The following is a 25,262-nucleotide window of genomic DNA, read 5'->3' on the forward strand; positions in this document are numbered from 1 at the left end:
AACATACTTTTTGATTCAAAGTTGCAAGCATTAGGTATCAGGGAAATAAACGTTTTTTGGTATTTCTTGTTACTGCACTAGCTGCAGAAATATGTTATTGTACTGTTTTATGAGACTAGTTGGAGGAATCAAAGGTTGGTGTATATTAAAAGGAGCAAAAAATAGAATTTAAGATAAATTTTAATTATATTCATTTTTAGAACTGTGTACTTGTTATGAATATCAAACTATGAATGATGCATGCAGGTAACTTATTAAAAACAGTTTTTTCCAGGGGCCAGCCTGGTGGCTTAGCGGTTAAGTGCATGCGCTCTGCTATGGCTGCCCGAGGTTTGCAGGTTCAGATCCCGGGCGCGCACTGACGTACCGCATGTCAGGCCATGCTGTGGCAGCGTCCCCTATAAAGTAGAGGAGGATGAGCACGGATGTTAGCCCAGGGCCAATCCTCCTCACACACACACAAAAAAAACAGTTTTTTCTAATATTGAGAAAGAAAAATCTAATTCAAAAATGCTCTTGGATGATATAAGCTTGGAAATAAAATAAGAGTGAGATTTATAAAGCAGAAATAAAATGAGCTCCTCAGTAATTAGTGGAGCCCCCATAGTCGCAGACCAGGCTTCAGTTACCTGTCTGCATCCTGCAGAAGGACCAGAAGCGCCCAAGACCAACACTCGTTTTCTTGTGTCCAGCACCTAACACTGAGCTTCCTAAGCTATGAGGACTGCATTGACTGAATTGGAAATGACTGAATTCCTAAAACTGTAGCCTTTGCTTTCCTTTCCCCACAGCAAGTTAGGTTTGGCCTGTGGCTTCTTCTAGAAGCAATAACTGATGGGCCAAACTCTTCTTAGCTTGTCCTCAGAATTAAGGAGAGGATATTCTTCCCACAGACTTCACCATCTCTGTGGATTCTCTGAGATGGCCTCAGTCCCCATTACTGACATGTAGGAAACTCAGATATTTATAAACGTGATTTGGGCATTTGGAATAGGAAAGATCTGTGTGGGCTGATAAGGTCAGATATTGTTTTTGGGAATTGGAACAACAGAGAGAGAGAAAGGGAAAAAAGAAGATAAGAGAAGATGTGTGTGTGCTTTATTCTCGGTCTCCTGAAATCGTTCCCAACCTAAGTGGTCTATGGCAAGAAGAAAGCCAACCCCACCCCTGGGCTGTACAGTAAGTGATTTTTCTATTAATCTATACTAAGTTCTTTTTTCGCTAGGCCCAGGCCAAAGAAGGGAATTCTAAACAACATCCTGACTGAAGGAGGGAGACTTGAGTACACCTACATCCTCACCCGGGATTATTCTGGAATGTAAGATCACAGGCTCTTACAGCAAAGGGGACACTGAAATAGAGAGAAGATCACTTTCCAATTGCTATGGACTGAATGTTTGTGTCTCCCCAATTCATAGGTTGAAGGCCTAACCCCCGAGTGTGGCTGTATCTGGAGATGGGGTCTTTAAGGAAGTAATTAAAGATTTTTGTAGTCATAACGGTGGGGCCCTGATCCTAAAGAATTAGTGTCCTTATAAGAAGCGATACCAGAGAGCTAGCTCCCTCTCTTTCTCTGCACAATCCCGAGGGAAGGCCGTGTGAACAAACAGCAAGAAGGCAGCTGTCAAGGGGAGAGCTGTCATCAGAACCTGACCACGCTGGCAGCCTGATCTTGGACTTCTAGGCTTCAGAACTGTAAGAAAACACATTTTTCTTGTTTAATCCACCCAGCCTGTGGTATTTTGTTATGGCAGCCTGAGCTGACTAACACCCCCGTCTAGGCAGTGTTGAATCCAAAGGCTTCAGTGGCCTCTACTGTGCACTAAGGCCCTGGGTGACCCTGTGGCGTTTGGGAAAGGTGGTCCACGGATGCAGGGCTGAAATAAACGATGCTGGACCGGTGGTCTCTCAGTGTGCAAGAGCAATCCTTCTGCAGCCCTGTGGTCTGAGACGCCTCCAGTCTGTCTGTCTTCCACTTGTGCATTAACTCCACTCCATGCATGCATTTTGAAGCGTGGATCACACTTTCTTCATCAACTCACCAGCTCATTTCCCTCAGCCAAGAGGCCCATGTTTCTCCTCCTTAGAACGTTTCATATTACCTCTTTCTTACTGTAACAAATTTAGGACAACCTGACATGGCAATCCCATTCTGAAGGTTAACCATGTAGCAAACCTTGTTATTGAAATCAATCTTACAGGAGAACCCAACTCCCCAAGAGAAAAATGCCACTGCGGAGGGGATGGCCTGGGTGCCCTCCACCCACGATGCCTCCCTTTCCCCCTCTGTGGCTCCCGAGAGGAGAAGTTTCTAGTAAGTCTCTTTGGTGCCCAGCTATCATACCTGCTTTCCTCCCCTGACCGCACCCACCCAGACTAAGTCAAGATCTCCTGAACCTCTGCCCTGAGCTTCATCCTTGTGGAGGGCACAGCCATCTCTGCTTGGGCTACGCAGGATTCATTTTAGGGTCTACCTGTCTCAAGTGGTCCTCCACACACCATCAGAGCGGATCCTATCACACATTCGTTGCTTAGGACCCTTCAGCGGTGCCCACCTCCGTAACCTGCTTCACACTAAGTGCAAGTTGCTTCTCAGGGAATCTGACCCTTCTGCTCAAGCCTCTTCACCCTGAGAGATGCCTGCAGGGCCTGTGTTCTGACCCTGCTGAAAACTGAAAAGCACACCTCTGACCTCGGTATGTGCTGTTCGCATGCTGTGAGGCTTTTCTTCTCTTTTTCTTAGTTTCTTCCAAGATTTAGCTTAGGTTCACCTCATCCAGAAAACTCATGACTCGTCAGTCCAATGCACCTGCCTTTCCTCGGCGCTGTCCTTCTCTTGACCCGCTGCCTTTGTAGCGTACTTCTAAAGGATACAGTGATTTCTCTCTCACCCACTTAGACATCAGGCTTTGAGGGGTCTCGTGTCTGGGTATGTGTGATGCCCAGCAAATGCCGACATTGCTCAGCCTTTCACAAATGCTTGCTAAATGAGCAAATGAATGAATACATGAAAATCTGCATATAAATCACTGTTTTATGTCAACAGCAGAAAGCAACTGAATGGGAGTCCTAGTTGAATCCTCAAGTGGAAATTCAAAGAAGATCAGAAGATCATATCAAAGAACAAGGGGAGTTAATGAGTAGGGCATAACAGAGGGGGAGTGAAGCTAATTAAAAAATACACGCATAATAGCTTCCATTTAAAAAAAATCTCCCTTTTGAGTTTTTAGTATAACCTGACATTTTTCCCTATTTGATTTCTGAAACATGTTGGAAAAATTACAACATAAGCAGTTATATCAACATTAAATACTACTTTAGAATAAAACTACCTTAAAACACAAAGGTGATAACTAAACATGTATTCAAACACTAAATGATACAATACAGACAGACAATCCAGAAGCAACTTTGACAAAAATAAAGCAAGGCCAATGACTGTACTTTCAACCAATTCCTTTAATAGAAACTTTCTAAAGTTGGAGGTAGTAGTTTGGAAGGTGGGTGTCCTGTGTGAAGACACACTGAGGCTGATTTTATACATTAGTTTTTCATTATTACTGTTATTATTATAATTGGCTAAACTTTGCCAAGGAACAAGATTTCCTATTTCTTCTGATGTTGTATTTTATTCTGGTGGCTCACAGAGTAGTAACTGCTATTTCCTCTGGTTGAATGAATATATCCTTCTACCTATGTTATATGAAATTGGACTTTTCCCTGGGTTTTAACTGCCAGTAGAATCCAGGTAATCATATGTTTCTCTGTTTGCATTGTATTGAGGTTTCAATTGGAACAGAGTTGAGGCTGTTGACACTGATCCTGGTGCCAGGCAAAGCACAGCATTTGTTCAGGCACTGGTGGTGTGCCCAGAACGCTCTATGACAGGTACGAGGCTTTGTCTATTTGGATCACTCAAAGGGGCTCCAGACAGGTGTTAAATCAACATGCCAGCATATCTGAACTGCAGCTCCAGCCCGACCAAGATACTTTGCTATATACATATGCAATTCCACACATACACATACCACATACATACATACATACATTCGTGATTCTTTTACAAGTCTTATAAATATTCTAAAATAAATACTTACAAAGAACAACCTACAGGAGGTATACATTTTGCAAAGCTGTGTAACAATTTTGGAGGCAGAGCGTTCTAGGTGGAAATCATTTACACTTTTAACGAGTCAACTTTCATGATAAAAAATAAATAGTTAGGTTTCCATAAGGATGGAAACTCTCCCACGAAGGCTTTTCATTTGGACCTACTGAAGTTTTCACTACAATTTAATTCCACAAACATTTATGGAGTGTCTAATGGGTACCAGGCACCATATTGAGTCATTTACCTTCTGCACCCTCATGAGTTCAGCCATGACACACACCCCTAAGGAGAATTCGAAGGCTGATGAATGTAATCATTCTGTCCAGGCCATGAAAGCCACCACCTTCTTTAATTTTTTTCCCCCACATTCTTGGACCATTTAAAACTACAACAGCAATACTCAGCTTCATAGACTGAATGATATTTTGCCCTCCAAAGAATCAATCTTCTTCCCACTGCCCCCGTGAATTCATACTCTAATGCTCAAGACCCTCTTCCAGGCTATGGAACAGAGGTACCTCCAAGTTCTCTGATTTTGCAGGAGAATAAACACGTTTGGAGTGGATAGTGTCACATAATACAGCAAAGATTTTCCCACGTGGCATCTCTATTGATCTTTAAAAAGTATTACTTACTGAACACATTATGCTATAATTTTTCTCTCTCTGTTTACTTCTCATGTTGTTTACCAATAATTTATTTGGAGAGTACTTATAAGGCAGGAATTAAAAATTTTTAAAAAGATGAAATACTCAACAAAAGCTACTATTAAGGACAATTGAGGTAAAATGAATAAATTATCTCAGAAAACTTGGCTTTGTCATGATAAGTGCTGCAGAGTTTGTGGTGAAATTCTTTTGGAAAATATGACATTATTTTCAAATAATAGAATTTGAAATAAGAGATGAATGATAATTTAAGATGAAAAGTACTCACTTTTGTGCGTTAATTCCATCAATGGCTTGAATCATCCTTTCATTTAGTTCCTCTTCAAACCTTTTCTTCTGTGATTTGGTTCTATATGAAAGAGGAAATATCACAGGTAAGAATATTGTTACTGAACTAAATATGAAGCCCATTTTTCTAGGATGCCTGTTTAACTCTATTAATCGAGGAAAAAAAAGAAAAAAGGAAACAATAATCTGTGAGTAGCCTTCTGCCAACTACCATACAACCACCCTGTGGATTGAGCAAATTGACCAGAGTTTTTGGTGCAGTGAAATGTTGCCTTACCATTCACTTAGAGTGAAATTACACTAGGCTTCCAAAAGCAGCACTGAGAGATATGTACTTGGTGATGGAGATTAAAGAACCTTCTGTCCTAAGAGATGCATTAGCCCTTGACTTGTTGCCTTTATAAACTTGATTTTATGACAGGACACATTGGCTTTGGAAATTCCCTGCAAAAATGTGGTTTGGTTGACAAAACAGTCATTCCTTGTTCCCGTTTTCCTTGGTCAGTTTTCAAGAATTTGCAGAAAGACAGTCTTATTCGAGGCATATCAGAGCTTAATTGTATGTATTTGAATGTTCTTCAGTGTTGGAAAGCACTATGCACAGAAAACCCCACTTACATTTGCAGACCACTCACTTGGTCTTGGAAGCAAATAATCTTCAGCCATAATATAAGATGCCTTGTGAATAAATTATGCCAAAATAATAATAAGAGTTTCCTGAGGTTAATTTGACAATTAGCATGAAAATGATGTAAAGGAGAAAATGGAAATAATACCTGTTTTTAAAAGTTAAACATCTACTGCAAAGAGTATAAGCAGAGTATAATCGCCAAACTGGTCTGAACCGGCCTGCACCTGAGTCCAGGTGTCAGCAAGTCACCTAGTCCAATGGGGAATGAGCACATGGCTTCTCTGTCTTCTGGTTGGTTAAATTACTAATTGAATAGACCTTCTACTTTGGAATAAAAATAACACTTTTCTGAGTTCAGAATTGCCTTGATATAGATAACAATAGCATTAAATATACAATGTCACATTTATCTGTAATTAAATCTCACAGAATTGTCATTAATGAGATGCAGGAGCATTCTAATTCCATCTTCCTTTGTAGGTCTGTGTCTTCAGGTCCTACCTTCTTTAAACAGGCCACGGGCAGTCTTGGTTCAAAAACAGAATAATAAGTGATCCACCTACAGACACCCATTCAACTGAATTAGGAGGGTTAGCATACCAAATGCCAAGCTAAATTGGATGGCAAATTAATTTTTATCCTTCTTTTAAAGGAAGCAGGGAAGCTTAGCCATCATCTAGTGTGATTCATTCTCATTTATAGGTGAGGAGCCACATTCTTTTCATTTTTATCAGCCTTATGCCTAGACTTGAGTTTCCTGACTTCAATTTGGTGACTTTCTTTTTCATAAAGTCTCATCAAGTCTAAGAAGGAACAGTTGTAAGTACCTTGAGCTCACAGGAAAACATAATCCTTCAATCTATGCCCAAGGCTAAAAATGGCATTGCCTTTGGGAATCTGTTTTAGGATGAGTTTAGATAACGTTTGTACAGCACTCAGTGTGGTAAATGTGGCACATGATGTAGCTGATAAATGCATAATATTATGCATCTTTTGTATTCACTAATTACCTGGACAATTCTTAACATAAAGACAGTTTTCTTGTCTCTGTATTTTTGTGACCTCTGCTATGGAAATGAGAAGATACCCTTCGGGCTATTAATCTACCCACCGGGAGTTCTTAATCCTCCAAACAGGGCTTTGCTCCTTAGACTTTCGGGGTTTGACTTTCCTGTCATTGTTCCTGCCTCTGGGCCCCACCGCTGGCCTCCCCATTGCTCTCTACCCTCAACCCCTCTCTGCAATTCCTCTCCACTCTTTCTCCCAAGCTCCTTCCCCAGCCTGGGCTATTATATCTCAGGAGACATGGAAGAGGTGTTGTGTTTTCCCCGATGATGCTTCACTATTGCGTGTCACCTACTCATGGCCAGGCTGGAGGCTCAGAGAGTTTTATAATGTAGGCCAGGTTACAGAGCCAGGTCATGTGAGGGAAGCCCAGGGGACAATGGCTTGAAAGTTGAGCTCTGTCCACGAGGTCTTGGGGCCACCAAAGATCTACCACCACAGAGGAAAGTGGAAGAGATATGGAGGAGGTTCCTAGTAAGGCAGGCAGGATGGGAGGGCAGTTAGGGCAGGCTTTGGTGTCACAGAGTCTGGACACAAATCCTGGCCTTGCCTCTGCCAGCCACATGACTCTGGGCATTTTCCCAACCCCTTGTGCCTCAGTTTCCTCCCTTCTAAAAAGATAATGATGATAGTGTCTACCATGGAGTAATTCTGTAAGGATGAAATTAGATTTTCCATATGCCTGTACAGATAAAAATGATAGCTTATCATCATTGTCTTTCAGACAGCACTCATCTAGTGAGAAGACACTGCCCACACAGCAGTGGCGCTCCACGAGGCATCCCCACTGTAATTTCAGTAAACAGACTCTTGAGCAGAATTGCAGGGAGAGGCAGACAGATGACAGAAAAGATATCAAATATGAAGTGAAAAGATGGCCAGGAAGTTTCTGTGCAGAGCTGCTGGCCGATAGGTTGTCGTCTTATGGCCTGAAGAGCCACGCCTTCTCGAGGTATGTTGTGGGGTCCATAATATTCCTAAAATTTGCTTAAGTTCTCTTTAATATGGCATTTGCCACTTAAAAAATAATGCTTCAAAAGCCCAAGAACCCACTTATCCTTATAACATAGAACTGTAAGTGTCATATCACAATGCTAAAATTGCAAATTTTACACAAAACACAAATTAGAGCTCATTACAACAAATAAAGTCATATAGAGGGATTCTGGAATAATGTGCACTATTTGCTCTGTTTTGGCAGGTAACAGTCTAACTAATTGTGTTTTTTACTTGAATAACAATGCATTTTCTATAAGGATAAACTCACTTCTCTGTGGGGAAAGAAAGGCTGAGTCAGGTTTTGGGCCTTTGGTTAATTATTAGAACATCTTCAATAAAAAATACTTACATCCCAAACCAACACTTAAGTAGAACTCGGAATCAAAAAGCTAGAGGAATGTGGACAAGGAAAATGATTATTGCCTATGATTTTATGGGGGATGGCGACAGGGCCCCTGTGGGTATTGGTGGGAAGCTTTGTCCTGTTTTTGAGCAGGTTGGACAGCACTTCTCTTCACTACAGAAAGGCTGGACTTATTTGCTTTTACCTATAGAATTCGACATAAAAAATATAATTTTAGGGCCAGCCCGGTGGCACAAGCAGTTAAGTGCACACGCTCCACTGCGGCAGCCTGGGGTTCGCTGGTTCGGATCCCAGGCACGCACCGACGCACCACTTGGCAAACCAGGCTGTGGCGGTGTCCCATATAAAGTGGAGGACGATGGGCACGGATGTTAGCCCAGGGCCAATCTTCCTCAGCAAAAAGAGGAGGATTGGCAGATGTTAGCGCAGGGCTGGTCTTCCTCACACACACACACACACAAAATATATATATATATAATTTTAAGCAACATACTCATTTTAAGAAAATTTGAATTTTTACTACAGATTAATATTAAGAAGAGGCATTTTAAGAAAGCAATTTAAAGTCCTAAAGTGTTTACCAGGCAGTGTTTTCCTTTTTCCTCTCAACTCCAATGACAATGCCACCAATAATCCTATTTTTGGAAGTTGAAAGCAATTTAATAGGGCTTTTCGCAAGTAGCTGCTCTTTTTTAGAAGTGGCTTTCAAAATTATTATAATTGATGGTAATTACTTGCAGAAATAAAAAGCAATAAGCCCTTGAAAATTAGAAAGCAGAACATATACCATACCTTAAGGTGCGATTTTGAAAATTATGCTGACCCATTGGTACATCCTATAAAAAAAAAAGGTTATTAGCTGCCAAAAACATACTTTAAGAATGTTGCAATGGTAACTATGTGTAAGATTTTTCTTCTTTTATCATGGAAAGTATCATTTAGGTAACAAACAATTATCCACGTGGAGAAAAAGAGCTTAATTATAAATGTGAAACAAGATTAAAAACTCAGTTTATATTTAGAATGTTGGTGTAATCTATAAACTCTGGATGTTGGAAGTATCAAAATTGTTGTCTGGATTTTTAAAATTTGCATCCTTATATTTGCAGGTATGATTTCAAACAATGGCCTGTGGGGGACCATTATTAGAGTTACTGTAAACAGCTTACAATCACGTGAAACTGTAGTTTGGCATCAGACAAACATTAAAAAATGCTTTAAAACACAAACGTAACCACAAAATCAGTCCCTCTCCCTGAACTGGGCCATTAAGAAATGGTACCATTGGATAAGTATGTGAAATCGTGAATCATTGATCAACAAGAAAAAATCAACACAGGAGTGCTGGTAGTTCCAGAAAAAGGAATGAGGGAGACACAGCGATCAGGGTTTCTTAGTGGAGGATCCACTGCAAAATGGTCAATAATAGACCTAAAAAAACACAAGACCCACTTTTATACATGTGTAGGGGAAATTAAAACAAAAGTTGGAACAAAGTGGCTCCAAAAAAGCTTTTCTTTGCTGCTTTATCTCCAAGGTTAGATTAGGAAAAGTATTTAGCCTACAGAAAGATAAGAAATTTTTAAAAAAATAATTAAACTCCAAGTTTTATTACATAAAGTAAAATAATGCATTATTCACCAGCTCTATCAATGCTGAATCAAGTCAATGGAGTTCTGCATAGGGGATTAGAGACAAGAAATAACTTTTGGCAATGACAATTGTTTGACCCTGGAATGTATTCACAAGAATGACGATGGGATCTTTCTGCAAGTGAGAAAGGGACACAGCTAAGTAACAGTCGTATGGGCTTCATGTGCTAACCAAAGCCTGGGGATTTTCTTAAGATTTCCTCCACTGCTGCTGAGGCAGTCCCTGGGCTCTACACCTGTGACTACTGAGACTAGCCGGTTAAGGAAACTAAGCTTGTTCAAGAGGTCCTCCGATTTTATAAACACCGTCCTGAAGCTCCAAGCACTAGACAGCTGCAACTCTCTCTTGAGAGAGGAATCTTCACTAACACATAACAACAGAGTCAAGTCAGGCTGAAATCTTCCTGCAGTCCCATGCTGAGATAAGAGGGAAGATGGTCACTCTTAGGTCATGGGACAATAAAGACTGATAAGAAATAAGCGACCACAACAACATCAATAACACACCCGGAAAAGTAAGACCATTTTCACAGATATACATAAGAAACAGCACAGAAAAGCATGTTCTAATACATGAATCTTATTTCTTGAACAAACCAACAAATCAACCAACCAACCAACTGCTGGTGTGTAATAACTCTCAGTGACAGATATAGTTATTAGCCATTAGCTCTAATAATAAATGCAATGTTGAAGCAAAATCATCCACATTATCGTTTTTTTTTTCATAAGTGTGATAGAAGCATTAACTTTCATTGGCAACTGGATCCTAATATCCTAGGTGCTTTTCCCCCGACAGGTCTAAATGCTGGAAGGCCCCAGATGCCCCAGGCCCCCCTTCTTGGATCTCTTCTCTTCTTGCTGATTTCATCCAGTTCCATGGCTTTGAATATGATCTAAAACCTGGTAATTTGCGCATTCACATCGCCAGCTTAGACCTCTCCCTTGAGTTCTAGATTTGCATATCAGACTGGTGACTTTCCAGCTGCACTTAGATGCCTAAAAGGCATATTGATTTGAAGATGTCCGTTAGCAAAGGCTTGATTTTTCCATCTTAAATCACCTAATTTCCTCTTAGTATTTGTCATTTCAGTTAACGGTATCATCAGTCTTCCAGTCATTCAGCCAAAGAATTGTGGACATCTTTGATCCTCATTTTTGTGCATCTCCACTCCATCACCAAGTCTTATTTGCCCTAAGTTCAAATTAGACCCTGAATTTGCTTGTCACTGTTTCCACTACTAAAATCTTAGCATAAGAGGGCACCATTCGCACTTGGAGCCCTGCATTCTTGCTCCATTCTTCCAAAGCATTAATTATATCAGGCTCTTCCCTCGCTTAAGATCCTCTAATGACTTCTTATTACACTTAGAATGAATTACACACAATTACCTTAGTGCATCTCACCCAATGACTTCCCTTTGCTTTTTGGTGATGACACTACAGCCACACCAGCCTCGTCACTGCCCCCTGAACACACCAATTCATTTCCATCTTAGGGCCGCTGAATTTGTTCTTCTGCCTCCTCCTCTCCCAATTTACTCTTCTCCTTCTCTGAGACTTCCCCAGCTGTACTACCCAGAGTAGCCACGCCATTCACTCCCAAAGACATCCCTCCCTTTTATCCTCATTGCAGCCCTCAGCAGCACCTGAAATGATCTTGTTTATTTGTTTCCTACTTATGGTCTCTCTCTTCCCAATAGAATGCAAACTCCTCTAGGACTTGTGCTGGTGGTCTCCCTTGTTGACTGTCTGATGGATCGTGGTCTTCTGTCAGATCATATTTATTCTTTTAGTTGAAAAAAGAACCAGAGAAGTTGAGAGAAGAGATATAACTAAGTCAAAACAAGTATGCTGACCTCTTGGGCTTGCTGTGTCATTGTGAGATGCTAGGATGTACGGGGCACAGGGAGAATGGAAAAGTGTACTTCTACCTGACAACCTGATGTTTCTTTTCATCAGCGTATGAGAATTTCATTACATTCCATTTTGTTTTTTTACCTCAACTGCATCCCTAAGACAGTTAATGCCATTATACATGAAATTTAATGCAGAGATCATTTTAAAATCTAACAACACTATTGGGATTATTCTAAGTGCTTTGCTGTATTTATTTCCCCCTCCTCCCACAGATCTTTCTATTTTCTATCTGCTTTTCAGCCATTCAGCTTATTGAAAGTGTCCCTGCTGCAAGGAGCTTTGGGACTTTATTATCCGTTGGAAGCTGGAGTGATGTAAATAAGGAGTTACAACAATAGACAATTCATTGCTGCAGACACAGCCTGAACATTTGGGCGATGAAAATACTCTTGACGATGCTACTCAAACTGCAAGGGCATCACGCCTTCATTTGTTCTTTTATTAAGATATTAAGATGCTCAGGCTTTCTACTTCACGATAGCAAAAAAACCCAAAAAAGTTCAGTTGTATAGTTGTATTCAGTTGCTAACAACTGAATAACAAGTAAATAAAATGGTCGTGGGTTATAAAGTTATAATGCGAAATCACTCTGGGTTAAAACCCTCAGCAATGAGGGCTTGGGACTCATTCATACCAAGCCATGACAGCTGTTTGGAAGGGGCCGCTCCAGGGAGAAGGAGAGGTAAGTTTGCTTCATTACCAACAAAGTCAATTTGGCAGATGCCCAGCCTTTTGTTTTGGGGACCTAGCTTCTGTCCACCACTAGGGGCTTTGGAGCATGGGGTTGGGGGTGGGTGGTACCGTGGTGCTGATCTTGCCATTCTCCGTGGTCATGCTGTCTCTGTGATGCAGGTGTGCAAACGGCTTGGCCGCCCCCCAGGACTCCAGGTACCGGGTCATGCGGACGGAGGCCCTCATCTTGGCTCCATCAAGGGTGTGGCGAGGTCTGAAGAGGTGCTGGGGACTCCGTCGTTCTCCCTTGGAGTGAGAAACACAGCATTACACCTGGCAGGCCAAAGGTGCAGGCCTTCTCCTTTCCGCTCCTCCCTACAAGAAATCTGCCTTGACTAAGCGGATTCCTCCAACGTCACCCCTCCCTTATCTAAGGCTTCCACCCTGGTTCTCTCAGTGTTCCTGCAATTCAGTGTTACGAGCTGTTGGAGCCGACCAATCTTTTCCAGAAGCAAAAGTTACCTGTAATTTAAACTTAGGAAAAAATAAAACCCACTTTAACAGGCATTTTTATAAAGTAAATTCTTAAACAGAATATGCTGATCTGTTTCACCTTTTTCTTGACGGTTGTGTTTTCCTAAAGGAACAGCTGTAGAGATTGGGGCTGTTTTGTGATGCTCGATGGCTTTACCTCTACCCGGGTTTTGATGTTCTTGCCTGAACACAGTATTCTTTGTACACAGTTTTTTTTTTGCCCTTTCCTCACATCATCCCCCCATCACCACACAGTTCTTCCTGCTTGTCACCCATCTGTCTCTGGATCAACTAAGTTGGTTGGAAGTTCGTCTCTAAAGGTGAACATGGGGGGAGGCTATTGTGAGTAAACATCCCCACATTTATCATTGATTTTGTGATATTGGTTATGACAGTTCAGAGGTCTTTCTTGCTGGTATTTGTACCATTTACCAGCTGTGTGATTTGGTGGAAGTTATATAACCCCTCAGAGCTTCAGATTCCTAATTGGTAAATAGCAATAATACTCATTTGGCAGGAATTTGAGAAGGGTTATAAGAGGTGAGAGGTCTATGTCCCTTGCTCTGGCCTGACGTGGTGTGAAGAGAGTAAGAAATGGCTCCTAACAGTCTGGATGGGTTGGATGGTCTTCCAGGTAATGGAAGTTTTTATTTTATCAAAGTTAAACATGTCTGCACACACATGTACTCACAAATGTATATGTGATATGCAGTTGTTAATCTTTTAGATATTTCTTCTTTTCCTTTTTCATATATGTTCATCCTACTTAATCTCATTAAATTTTAATCACCTGAAGCTCTAAGCAAAATGTTTTCTCTTTATTTAATGTCCCACCTGCCAGGCTGGGCCCACTGAGAGACTTTCAGAAACATCATGGATGACCAAATATGTTGATTAACATTGACTAACATATGCAACCTCATCACATAGACAATAATCTTGTCATATAAACAAGCAATTCATTTCAACTGTTTCTTTAGTAAATGTTTGAATTTATTATTACAAAATTATGTTCCATGATTAAACTACCATATTCATTTACAGTAATTTTAGAGGCAAAGACTAGCAAAGAATTACACTGATTCTTGAATGAAAACGCTCATCGATATCAGTAATCTCTCCTCTCCCTTTTAATCACAGAAGTCGGGGGCTAATTATCGACTCTTTATAACACTGACCTTGGGGTTGATTACAAAGTAGGTTTTCACCAGGTGCTGTTTTAAATATGGGTCCCTGATGTCACCATCTCCTTCTTCCACTTTATAGGCTCCATTCAAGTGTTCCAGGGTGACTGAAGAAATGTGAACACGTCTGAAATTCCATTTTAAAACCGCAATCAAGATATAGAAGGATAAACATGAGGAAGATTTTCCACTTATTTGTTATTTCAGAAATAATTTCTTCTTCCCCCAATGAAGGAAAGACTATATGTTCTTGGTAAAATTTACTGGGATTAAGGTTTATATTCTATTAACCACTGCTTTGGAAAGACGCTTCTAGAGGTCATGAGCTACCAGTATTTGGAGCTTCTCTGCACGTACAGAAACTGCATCGTGGGCGTGGTGAATCACAGCAAATAAAACTTGATCATATCAAATTTTTGTGTGTGAGGATATTTTTGAAATGCATGCCAAAGAGATATTTAGGAAGTGTGTTAATCTGTAAAAAAGTATGGATTTTCTTTCTCAATGCCTGCTCTCATGCTTCCCCAAATTATAGCACTTGCATCAAAATTGTCATGTCTGAAATATGCTCTTCTAACCAGAGGTGGATGCTACAGTTTTCTCATTTTAATAGTACTGGTTTCAGAGGTCACCAGTAATAGAGAAATGCCATTTCTGCACTGCATTAGAAAACATCTTTGACTTAGGTCTCTACTCATAAAATTGCCAATAAGTTAAAGTCTATAATTTAGTATCTGATATCCATAGTCTTTGACCTTGCGTCATGGGGGTGGGGGAATTGGGACTAGAGAGCACATGTTTATCTGATTAATGTAAGAGGCCATTGGGCATGAGTAGCATGATACTAACAGAGGTAATAGAAATCACTGAACACTGAGCAGTCAGTTACTAACCCACTAACCTACCATTTCTAACCATGTAACCAGCCTGAAGAGAGAAATCCAGTGTCTAGCCTTACCCAGGAACACCTCCAGCTTCCATGTGGTTGGCCAAGGTAACGTCATGTGACCACACATCATACTGCCACTTCTGCAGACCAATTACGCCGCAGAGGACATTCCCAGAATGCACACCAACGCGCATGTTGATATCAACTCCAGTGGCATCCCTTACTTTCCTAAAGAGAAGGAAAGTAACATCACCATCCAGGAACATCCTCTTCTTCCTCTAACTCCTGGCCAATTTTCCTGGCATTTTATTATTCAGAATTTCTCAGATTGTTGGAAATATTGTCATGAATTCCTCCTGTGGCAGAAGATTGCTCCTCTGAGCCAAGAGAAAGGACTTTTCTTTCTGGACAATTCCAGACTAGACCAAAGGCTCCAACAGTCTGGCTAGGAAAGCCACAGCAGGCCAGAGCATGGCGATGATGCAGCATTTTGGCTGTAGCTTCCACTTTTTCAACCAATATGTATCAAGTACCTATCATGTGCTGACACCCGCTCTGAAGTTTCATACTAGAATCATGTGACATTGCTTTGTACTGTCAGAAATGGTCTTAGACACCATTTGCAATTGTAGTGCTTAGCACAATATATGTCCCCAATGCATATTTTTTGCTGATAAGAGACAATACAGCTTATTTGTGAGCTTAATAGTGACTTTAGCTTGAATAGAAATTAAAAAAAAAACGAGATTAAAGCTTTTCAATTATGCACATTCTTTAACAAAAAGAGAAAAATAATACTCTTTAGAAAGCTTTAATAATGCATAAGCTATCATTAAAAAGAAACTAATCAAAAAAATCGTTTAAAAAATACTTTAGGACCCTGTCACCAACTCATTAACGGAGACAAATGAAGAACTTCCTTTAGGGGAAAATGGCAATGCTTGGCAATGCCTATTTATTTCTGCCACTAAATACATCTATCAATTAAAATATTATTGTAAAAGAACTATGTAAGAAGACGTCCCTACTTACCTGGAGAGAACTGCCCCAAGAGGAAATGTGAAGAGAAGCAATGACCCTGATTACAACATAACAAGGAGGGTTACCTGATGTGGGCTGCAGTAAAATGAACCTTAAAAGGCTCAAAATGACATAGGCATGGATGTCATGCTTAAATAATACAATGACATATTTGAATGTGCTAAAAATGATAAAAAGAAATGGATGTAAAATAAACGGCCTCCTGAAAAAAATATAGATAGTTCTTCCCTTCTCTTCCTTTTCCTTCCTCCCTCTCTATCTGCCTTTTCTATTATTTTCACAAAAAAGACAACAACCTATTTGGCACTATGCAAGTCATCCAAACCCTTCATTCCTGCCCACACGATGAGACAGGGCATCAACATGACATAGGAGAGCTGCCCCTGGCCACTCTGCCCTCTGTCAGCAGAGTGCTTATGGCTGCCTGGGCACTGTGTGGTCCTCACCTCGGGGCCTTTGCTCACAAGGGTTCCTCTCTCTGCTCCCCACTCCCCGAAGCCTCTCTTCCCTGACAGCATGGGTATAACGTGGCCAGCTTGCATTGTTCTTCCACCCTTGGCTTAGAGATGACCTCCTCCAGGAAGGTTTTCTGGTCTCTCCTTGTAGGTTGACGTAGGCACCCGTCCTGTGTGCTCCAACCTCCCTGAGGGCAGTTAGCACGCCTTGCTTTGTGTCCACATCTGCTCTCAGGGTCAGCCCTGAAGACACAGACCTCGTCCAAGTGGTCTGCATACCCATCAGTGGGTTCAGGGCCTGGTGCAACGTAGATACTTGACATGAGTTTATTAATTGACCCAGGTCATTTTTGAAGGATTTACTGTGTTTCTGTCTTTGGGAGATGATGATCTTGAAAAAATTTGTTGTAGAACCCATAGTTGTTCTTAATATTTTATGCTGTTGAGAGAGAACTGTTCCAACCACGTGGCATTTCTGTTTACCAAAATACAGTCAGCAGAAAGCCAAGAAGGAACAAAAAGGGAAGACGAAGCACTCTACAGTTGGCCATTTTGACAGAATTGACGGGGTAACGGTTTGAGTCTTTAAAACAATCTCCACGTCCTTTGTGTCCTTTTTAGAAAAATGAGTTGATCAAGGATTCAAATGAATGTACTGACTAAATGTTTTAATGTATGTAGATGCAATCTGTGTGACCTCTAGAAAAAGGCTGAAATAACTGCTTGAAGCTTGCAACAACAGTAGACAAACTTTCTAGCTTAAGAGGAACCTTAATCACTTACCAAGTCAGGGTCTTGAATATTACTCCTTTGATTAAGAACAGTTTACATTTTCATGACAGAAATAAAAAAATATCTCTGTAAGCATTGGGAATATTCCAAAACTGCAGCTGAGTGCTCTGTAGTGGTGCCCTGGCTGACGGGAACAAGGCCCTGAGTAAGTGCGGGGTCCAAACTCAGAGGGAAAAACACAGGTCAATGGTCCCGGACTCATGTCGCTGGTGCCTAAGAAAAACCTGAGGTAATCAGGCAAAATTCCAAGTACCAAGTGTGTGCTTTCTCCTCACCAGCTTAAAAAATCAAAATTCCTGGATTCATCCTCATCTTCTGGTTCAAAAAATGGGACTAGAAATGCTTGTTTTCCTATGTGAGAGAGAACAAAGAATTCCTGAAATTTGCTAAGGTGCTGTCTCTTACTGAGAGTGTAACAAAACAACCTATTATTGATCATTCTGTCAACTGTATATGAACTGAACAGGTGATATAAAATGGAGAAAGAATGTGGAAGCCATTGGTCAAAGAGTGGCAGATCATGGGGACATATGGCCATTAAGATTTGAAGCTTAAGTTTAGGTAGAAGCAAGCGTTCTAGAGAGTTTCCTCAAATCTGCTAACATCACTGAGAAGATATTGCTGATGCATCTATGATGAATGGATAAATAAAATGTGGTAAATACATACAATGGAATATTACTCCATCATCAAAAGTAATGAATTACTGACACATGCCACAATCTGGACGAACCTTGAAAACATTATATTAAGTGAAATGAGCCATACACAAACGGACAAATATTGTATGATTCCATTTACATGAAGTATCTAGAACAGGCAAATTTATAAAGGCAAAAAGTAGAATAGAGGTTACCAGGGGCTGGGAGGAGGGAAATGGGGAGTTATTGCTTAATGGGTACGGAGTTTCTGTTTGGGATGATGAAAAGGTCCTGGAAGTAGATAGTGGTGATGGTTGTTCAACATTCTGAATGCACTTTATGCCACTGAATTGTACATGTAAAAACAAAGAGCAATATTTATGTTATGTATATTCTACCACAATAAAAAAAGTAACAGAAGAAAAAGATATTACTGATGAACCAGTGACATGCCAGGGGACAGAATGTAAGGATTCTTTCTCCTAAAAATTCTTCAACATGTTGGAATACCATAAACATAAGGGAACTGGAAAACAGTTAATTCCAAAGCAAAAATCAAGCTTCAGTAAAAGAGTGGATTGTTTAATTCAATATGTTATTGATACACATAATTTTGTCCTTCATAAAATCTTCCCCACATCTATATGAAAAGGAAATCAAGAAAAAACGCTTTTCCCAACAGAACCCATTTCACCTCCTGTTTAAAACCAACACCAAGGCTGCTTCCAGGGATGGGTTATAAATTTGAGAAAACCTATTAGTTCCGCTGATTGGATCTACTTACATCTAGACCCAGAGTGTCATGAATAGTTAATTACTTTAGAAATAAAGTGAAAAATAGTTTTCATGTCTCAGAGAGGACAAACAATTTACTTACGGGAAGAAGCAAGTAAGAACATGATTATTTCCCATGCAATGTCTTTCGTGAGGACAGCTGAGGCCACACTGACTACCCCTCCCATCTTGATTCTTTACTTGATTCCACTTTATTTATCTGCCTCCCATTCCCTCATCCGTCGCACAGTGGCCTGTGGCAATTGCTACTGAGCTAGTGGATTTGGAACACTTTGGTCTCTTGGACTCAGCTAAGGCTGTGGGGCTTCACGACTCTTCCTTGGACAGCACTGGGAAACCCACCGAGAAACCTTTTAGTCCATTTCAGCATGTGACCAAAGTACACGATGTGCTAAACACAGTGACAGCCTGATCTGTGGCTTTCTCACTTAAATCTCCATCTATTTTAACCCTGAGACAAGGAATTAGAAGATCAAGCACAAATTCCTATCCTGTTTAGACCAAAAATATGTGAAGGATAGGGTAAAATCACTTGACAGAAAATAGGCAATCAACAAACCCAATAAGCTAAAATCTTACAATCATACAATCAACAAACAAGAGCTCTTATCACTTATAAAAATAGTATGGCTTCTACGAAGACATTACTGAAGAAGTGTGCATTATGGTACTGGTAATGAAAATTAACTTTGTCCTCACTTGTCAACTGTAATTATATTATTCTATGTAAGTGAAACTTCTCTAGAATTACAATGAAAGAAACTATAGATACAAATGCAGAAAACATATATTATGGATATAAACTGAAGCTAAATTCACAGAGCTGAGCATTTTTGACTAGAGGAAGTAATTTTGGACTTGATTTTTAGATGAATTGCAGTCTGGTGGTGGAAACTACTTTCTTACAATTTGTACGAAGAGATGCTCAAGAGAGATGCCAAGTACAGACTTTTTCCTTAAGATCAGAGAAGACATTCAAATTAAAAAAAAAAAAAATCACCTTTGAAACAAACAAAGGTTTGTTTCAACTGTCTCTTCCCGTAGATTTCTAACCCAGTTTTGCTGTAATCTAAGGCTAATAATAACACAAAACACTTGGAGAATTCTTACTTTGGGCTGACTTCTCACATGTCAATAAATGGGTCTCTCATTTAAATGTCCAATAAAGTATTTAGTGCCAATAGACAGAAAAATAGAAATAGTTGTGGGTGAGAATTACAACTGAAAATTATTAAATCGTTGAAAAAGATCTCACTAGGCAGTCCACTTACTTTATGGCCTCACACATATCCAGGCCCATTTTCACACAGTTCTTGGCATGGTTAGGGAGAGAGATAGGCAGCCCGGACACACAGTAGTAGCAGTCTCCTAAAATCTTTATTCTCATGCATTCATTCTCCTGGAAGAAGAAATCACAGAGCTTCAGTTGCATTAGCACTTACATAACGATTTAGATTTACTGAATATCATCAAGTGCTCATTCTACTGACACTGTCACAGTGAATAGGGTTTGTGGGGAGAGAGAAATGAAAACTAGTTGGGTTTCCCATCATTACCCAACAAGAATGAGCCACCCTCCCCCACATGCACATTTGCCAGAAAGAACAAAGGAAAGGAGAAGATAGGGAAAGCAGAGGGAATGTTCAGGAATGATTTACACTTAACACTAGCAGAGGAGTGTAAGGAAGGATCATTCTCTTTAGTTCAAATATCCTAAATATGGTTGGTGAAATGAAACATTCCGTGCAGAGCAGAACCTTTCAGGGCAGAAAATGATGTCAAAACTCAACTGGAATTAGAATCTTATGTCATCCCCTACTAAGTGCACTTCATTTTTCTTCATTTATTTCAAAGCTGAAGCAGATTGCTACCTGCAGACATGTAGCTTCTGATAAACATCTCCACAATATAATAAGCCACCATTCAACATTGCCAAGTAATTTAAAAACTTAATTCTGATCTTAGGTTAAACCGTTTTAGTAGAAAGTTAGAGTGACTCATTAATTCATTAATTTTCTTGGCTGGATTGTATTTATAGTATAATATTAAGATTAACTTCAGTCATATGCATCAATCCTACATCCATTTCTAACCTTCTCAACTAGCTTATAGACACTGACTAAAATAAAAAAAACAAAAAGAAAAGCAAAGATGTACCAAACACAAATTTTTTTCTTCTTAACACTAACACAGGCCTATGTATAAACTGAACAAATTTGAAATAATAAAATGAACATAAGATCTTTTGTTCTTAAGCATGTGCAAGGTTTAGTGAAGACTTTGCATATTTCTTTCTCTATCTGGTAGAGAGCTTGCATACTGTCACGCTTATCTACGGCACTGTAGATGCTGTGCTAGTAATTCCTGATAACAATATCATAAGTAATGAAAAGGAAAAAAAAACTTATTAATAAGGTTTCCCTTTCATACTTCAAAAATAGATATTCTGAGTCTAGAAAACAGTAAGATTAATAACAGTGAATTCTTGGCACTCTTATCAAAGATCAGTTGACCGTATATGCATGCATGGTTTATTTCTAGGCTCTCTATTCTGTTCCATTGGTCTATATGTCTGTTTTTACCCCAGTATCATACTATTTTGATTTCTGTAGCTTTGTAACATATTTTGAAATCAGGAAGTCTGATGCGTCCAGCTTTGTTCTTCTTGCTCAAAATTGCTTTGGCTATTTGGGATCTTTTGTGGTTCCATATGAATTTTAGGATTGTTTTTTCTATTTCTGTAAAAAATATCATTGAGATTTTGATAGGAATTACATTGAATCTGTAGATGGCTTTGGGTACTATGGACATTTTAACAATATTAATTCTTCCAACCCATGACATAGAATGTGTTTCTACTTATTTGTGTCTTTTGAGATTTCTTTCATCATTGTCTTATAGTTTTCAGTGTACAAGTCATTCACCTACTTGGTTAAGTTTATTCCTAAGTATTTTATTCTTTTTGATGCTAATGTAAATGGAATTGTTTTCTTGATTTCCTTGTGAGATATTTCATTGTTAGTGTATAAAGAAACACAACTTATTTTTGTAGGTTTACTTTGTATCTTGCAACTTTACTGAATTTGTTTATTAGTTCTAACATATTTTTGTGGACTCTTTAGGGTTTTCTACATATAAGGTCATGTCATATGCAATCAGAGATAATTTTGCTTCTTCTTGTCTTCTTTGGATGCCTTTTATTTCTTTTTATTGCCTAATTACTCTGTCTACAACTTCCAGTACTATGTTGAACAGAAGTAATGAGAGTAGGCATCCTTGTCTTCTTCCCAATCTTAGAGGAAAAGCTTTTAGTTTTTCACTATTGAGTGTGATGTCGGCTGTGGGTTTTTCATATACGGCTTTATTGTGTTGAAGTAAGTTCCCTTTATACCTTATTAGTTGAGAGTTTTTATCAAGAAAGCATGTTTAATTTTGTCAAATGCTTTTTCTGCCTCTATTGAGATGATCATATGATTTTTATCCTTCATTCTGTTAATGTGGTGTATCACATCGATTGATTTGCATATGTTGAACTATCCTTGCATCCCAGGGATAAATCCCACTTGGCCATGGTGTATGATCCTTTTAATGTGCTGTTGAATTTAGCTTGCTAAGTGAAATAAGCCAGAAGAACAAATACTAGATGATATCACTTATATGAAGAATCTAAAACAATCAAACATAGAAGCAGAGAGTAGAATGGTGGTTGCCAGGCCTGGGGGAGGGGAAATGGGCAGGTATTGATCAAAGGGTGCAAAGTTTCAGTTATGCCTGATGAATAAGTTCTAGAGGTCTATTGTACAACATAGCGTCTGTAGTTAACAATAATTAATCACACTTAAAAATTTGCTAGGAAGGTAGATCTTATGTTAAGTGTTTTAATCAAATAATAATAATAATAATAATAATGATAAAAAAAGAGGGCAAGAGGAAACTTTTAAAGGTGACGGATATGTTTATGGCATAGATTATGGTGATGGTTTCAAAGGTGTATAGTTATCTCCAAGCTCATTAAGTTGTATATATTAAATATGTACAGCTTTTTGTATGTCAGTTATACCTTGATAAAGTGGTTAAAAAATTTTAAAAAGTAACAGTGAATGAGCAAGGATTTCGAAGTCCTTAGCTTAAAGTTATGTGCTTTATGTAGTATTCACTCAAAGGACTGAACTATCTGTTTACTTACGATGCTCTCCAACTCCCTGTTATTTAACTATGAGTCATGAACCGGTGCCCAAAGCATGCTGCCCCTGTGACCAACAACAGATGGACCAAGCCATCCTAGGCTGGACTCTGATATTGCCTGGACATTCCTTTGTTATGATGATCAGAGAGGAACAGGAAGTCACACTGAGTACCTCTGTGATGGGTCATGAATTGTGTCCTCCCCAAATGTCTATGTTGAAGCCCTAACCCCTGGTACCTGTGAACGTGACCTTATTTGGCAATAGGGTCATTGCAGATATAATTAGTTAAGTGAGGTCATGCAGGAGTAGGTTGGGCCCCTATTTCAATATGACTGATGGCCTTACAAAAGGATAAATTTGGACACTGAGATTTGCACATTGGGAGAACGCCACCTCAACACTAGAGCTATGTTATCACCTGCCAAGATTGGGACATTTCTTCCTAACATGACCAGGTCATCCAACAAAAATGACCTTTTATTAATTCAAAGACATTATTTAAGTTCCAACCAATTTTTTTCCTAAAAATGAGCACCCAAAAAACTCAACCTCTTCTTTTGGTTTGGTACTGGAAGGAAGCAGAGCTATACTCTTACTAATTTTTTAAAATCCCCAGTGAGATCTGTCATGGTCAGTTGTGTAGTATAAGGCACCTCATGGGGAGCGTGACCCAAGAGTGCCTCAGGGAACATCTGCAAGCCAGATTTATTCCTAAGAGGCTTGGCTGGAATGGTCTGTATTGTTTACAAGTGAGATGAATCTTGCAGTGAACTATATTTGGGACCAACTCTTCCATATACAAGTAACACATTTTAATAAGCATCATGAAGTATTTTTTGTTGGGAATGATACAAAGAAATAATCAGGCTGACTGGAAATGTTTCATGAGAAGTAAAGTATTCGCAAAGAAGAAGAAAATATTTAATCAGTATTCCCACCAGAAACTCGAATAGTTCCAATAAGGAAGTAAGGTCTAGTATGGTTTTGGATCACATGCCATTTTCCTCTCTGTGAAACTTGCCATAAGTGAGCACATGTATGACAAATATTGAACTTACATTTCTGTTCAAGTGGCACAAGGGTCAATGGATAAAGACGAGACAGCAGTAAATGAAGGGCTTAGGGAGAAAGTATGCATCCTACTGTAGGGGTTCTTCCAGGATGCTGCTTAACAATATGAATATTTGACAATTACCACTGGAAGACAGGAAAACATGTTTCTAACTCCTTGACATTGAAATGCCTAAAAAGAGGATCTTAGAACAGCACAGCGCAGAGAGATGTGCAAATTAAATCTCACCACCTTGAATGTATTTATAATACATGTGCTGAATCACATATACGCATAAGTTTTAAAAATAGATGAAAATGTGATAATTATATGCTATGGCAGTTCTCATTTCCGATATAGGTTTGAGACTTATCAAGGCTCAATGGCAAATAAATCCAACAAATATACAAATAACATTCCTAAAGGATGATTTTGTGAAAACTAAGAAGTTGATAGGAGACCAGGGAAAAGATCAGCTAGGATTTTATAAATTTTCAAATAGAAGTGAATCACTAATACTTACCTTTGCAATTTGATCGAACTTTCCAAAGAGTTCATTCAACATGTGGACCAGTTCTCCTGGGGAGCAGTCACTGGCCAGCCGGGTGAACCCCACAATGTCAGCGTATAGGATGCTATGGGAGCAAAGGGAGGCAGAATGTGCAAGTTTACATTTATTAAGAAAGGAATATAAGTTGTTCCCATTAAAAGAGTATGTATATTTTTACACTTTATATTTACATTTTCACAAGAAAAATTTCCCTGGTTAGGGAATACTTAAACATTTTGCTAAACTTTCCTATTCAAATTTTTTTTGAAGTAAATTTTTCTAATTAAAATGTGAGAAGAAAAAGTCATGTGATGCACTTTGTCCATTCTAGTCCATTCTTACTGATGACCTTTCTTCCCTCATAGTCAGCCTCTCCCTCCCCCTCTGGTGTACGTGGTATTCATCCTGACAGTTCATTACACTGTCATAATTATGATATCAAATGAGTATATTTCTATTTGAATTGTTATATGAATTTATATTACAAGAATTCCTAAACAAGAAGAAGGGAAACAATAAAAGCCAAATTCTGTTCTTATTGATTCAAAGAAAAAATAATATTCTTAAAAGAAAGACTACTGAACAAAAGATTCTGGATTATTTACTGCCTGCCAGGATGAAGCAGACATGGTACATCTTCCTAAAGCTCAGAGTTTAGTTGGGGTGATGCATTAAACAAAAAAAGACACCAGCAACTGTCCAATTACAGTGCTAATAAATATATACAGGAAAACAGTAGAGTGTTATACCAGAGAACAGTGTAGGGTGGGGAG

At 39.3% G+C, this 25,262-nt stretch overlaps 1 protein-coding gene across 1 annotated transcript in view; it reads right to left on the bottom strand.

Annotated features, from left to right (window-relative positions):
- The window catches only part of ADCY2 (adenylate cyclase 2), a 278,833-nt gene that overhangs the window by 93,599 nt on the left and 159,972 nt on the right, over window positions 1-25,262 (bottom strand). Inside the window, exons 4-10 of the mRNA XM_058563511.1 lie at window positions 24,463-24,574; window positions 19,973-20,100; window positions 15,047-15,205; window positions 14,083-14,215; window positions 12,500-12,676; window positions 8,919-8,962; window positions 5,048-5,128 (exon numbers count right to left, since the gene is read on the bottom strand). Of these exons, the coding sequence (XP_058419494.1) occupies window positions 5,048-5,128; window positions 8,919-8,962; window positions 12,500-12,676; window positions 14,083-14,215; window positions 15,047-15,205; window positions 19,973-20,100; window positions 24,463-24,574 (834 nt within the window). The remainder of the gene's footprint in view (window positions 1-5,047; window positions 5,129-8,918; window positions 8,963-12,499; window positions 12,677-14,082; window positions 14,216-15,046; window positions 15,206-19,972; window positions 20,101-24,462; window positions 24,575-25,262) is intronic.

The sequence above is a fragment of the Diceros bicornis genome, chromosome 20 (genome assembly GCF_020826845.1).
Source record: "Diceros bicornis minor isolate mBicDic1 chromosome 20, mDicBic1.mat.cur, whole genome shotgun sequence".
Classification (NCBI taxonomy): Eukaryota; Metazoa; Chordata; class Mammalia; order Perissodactyla; family Rhinocerotidae; genus Diceros; species Diceros bicornis.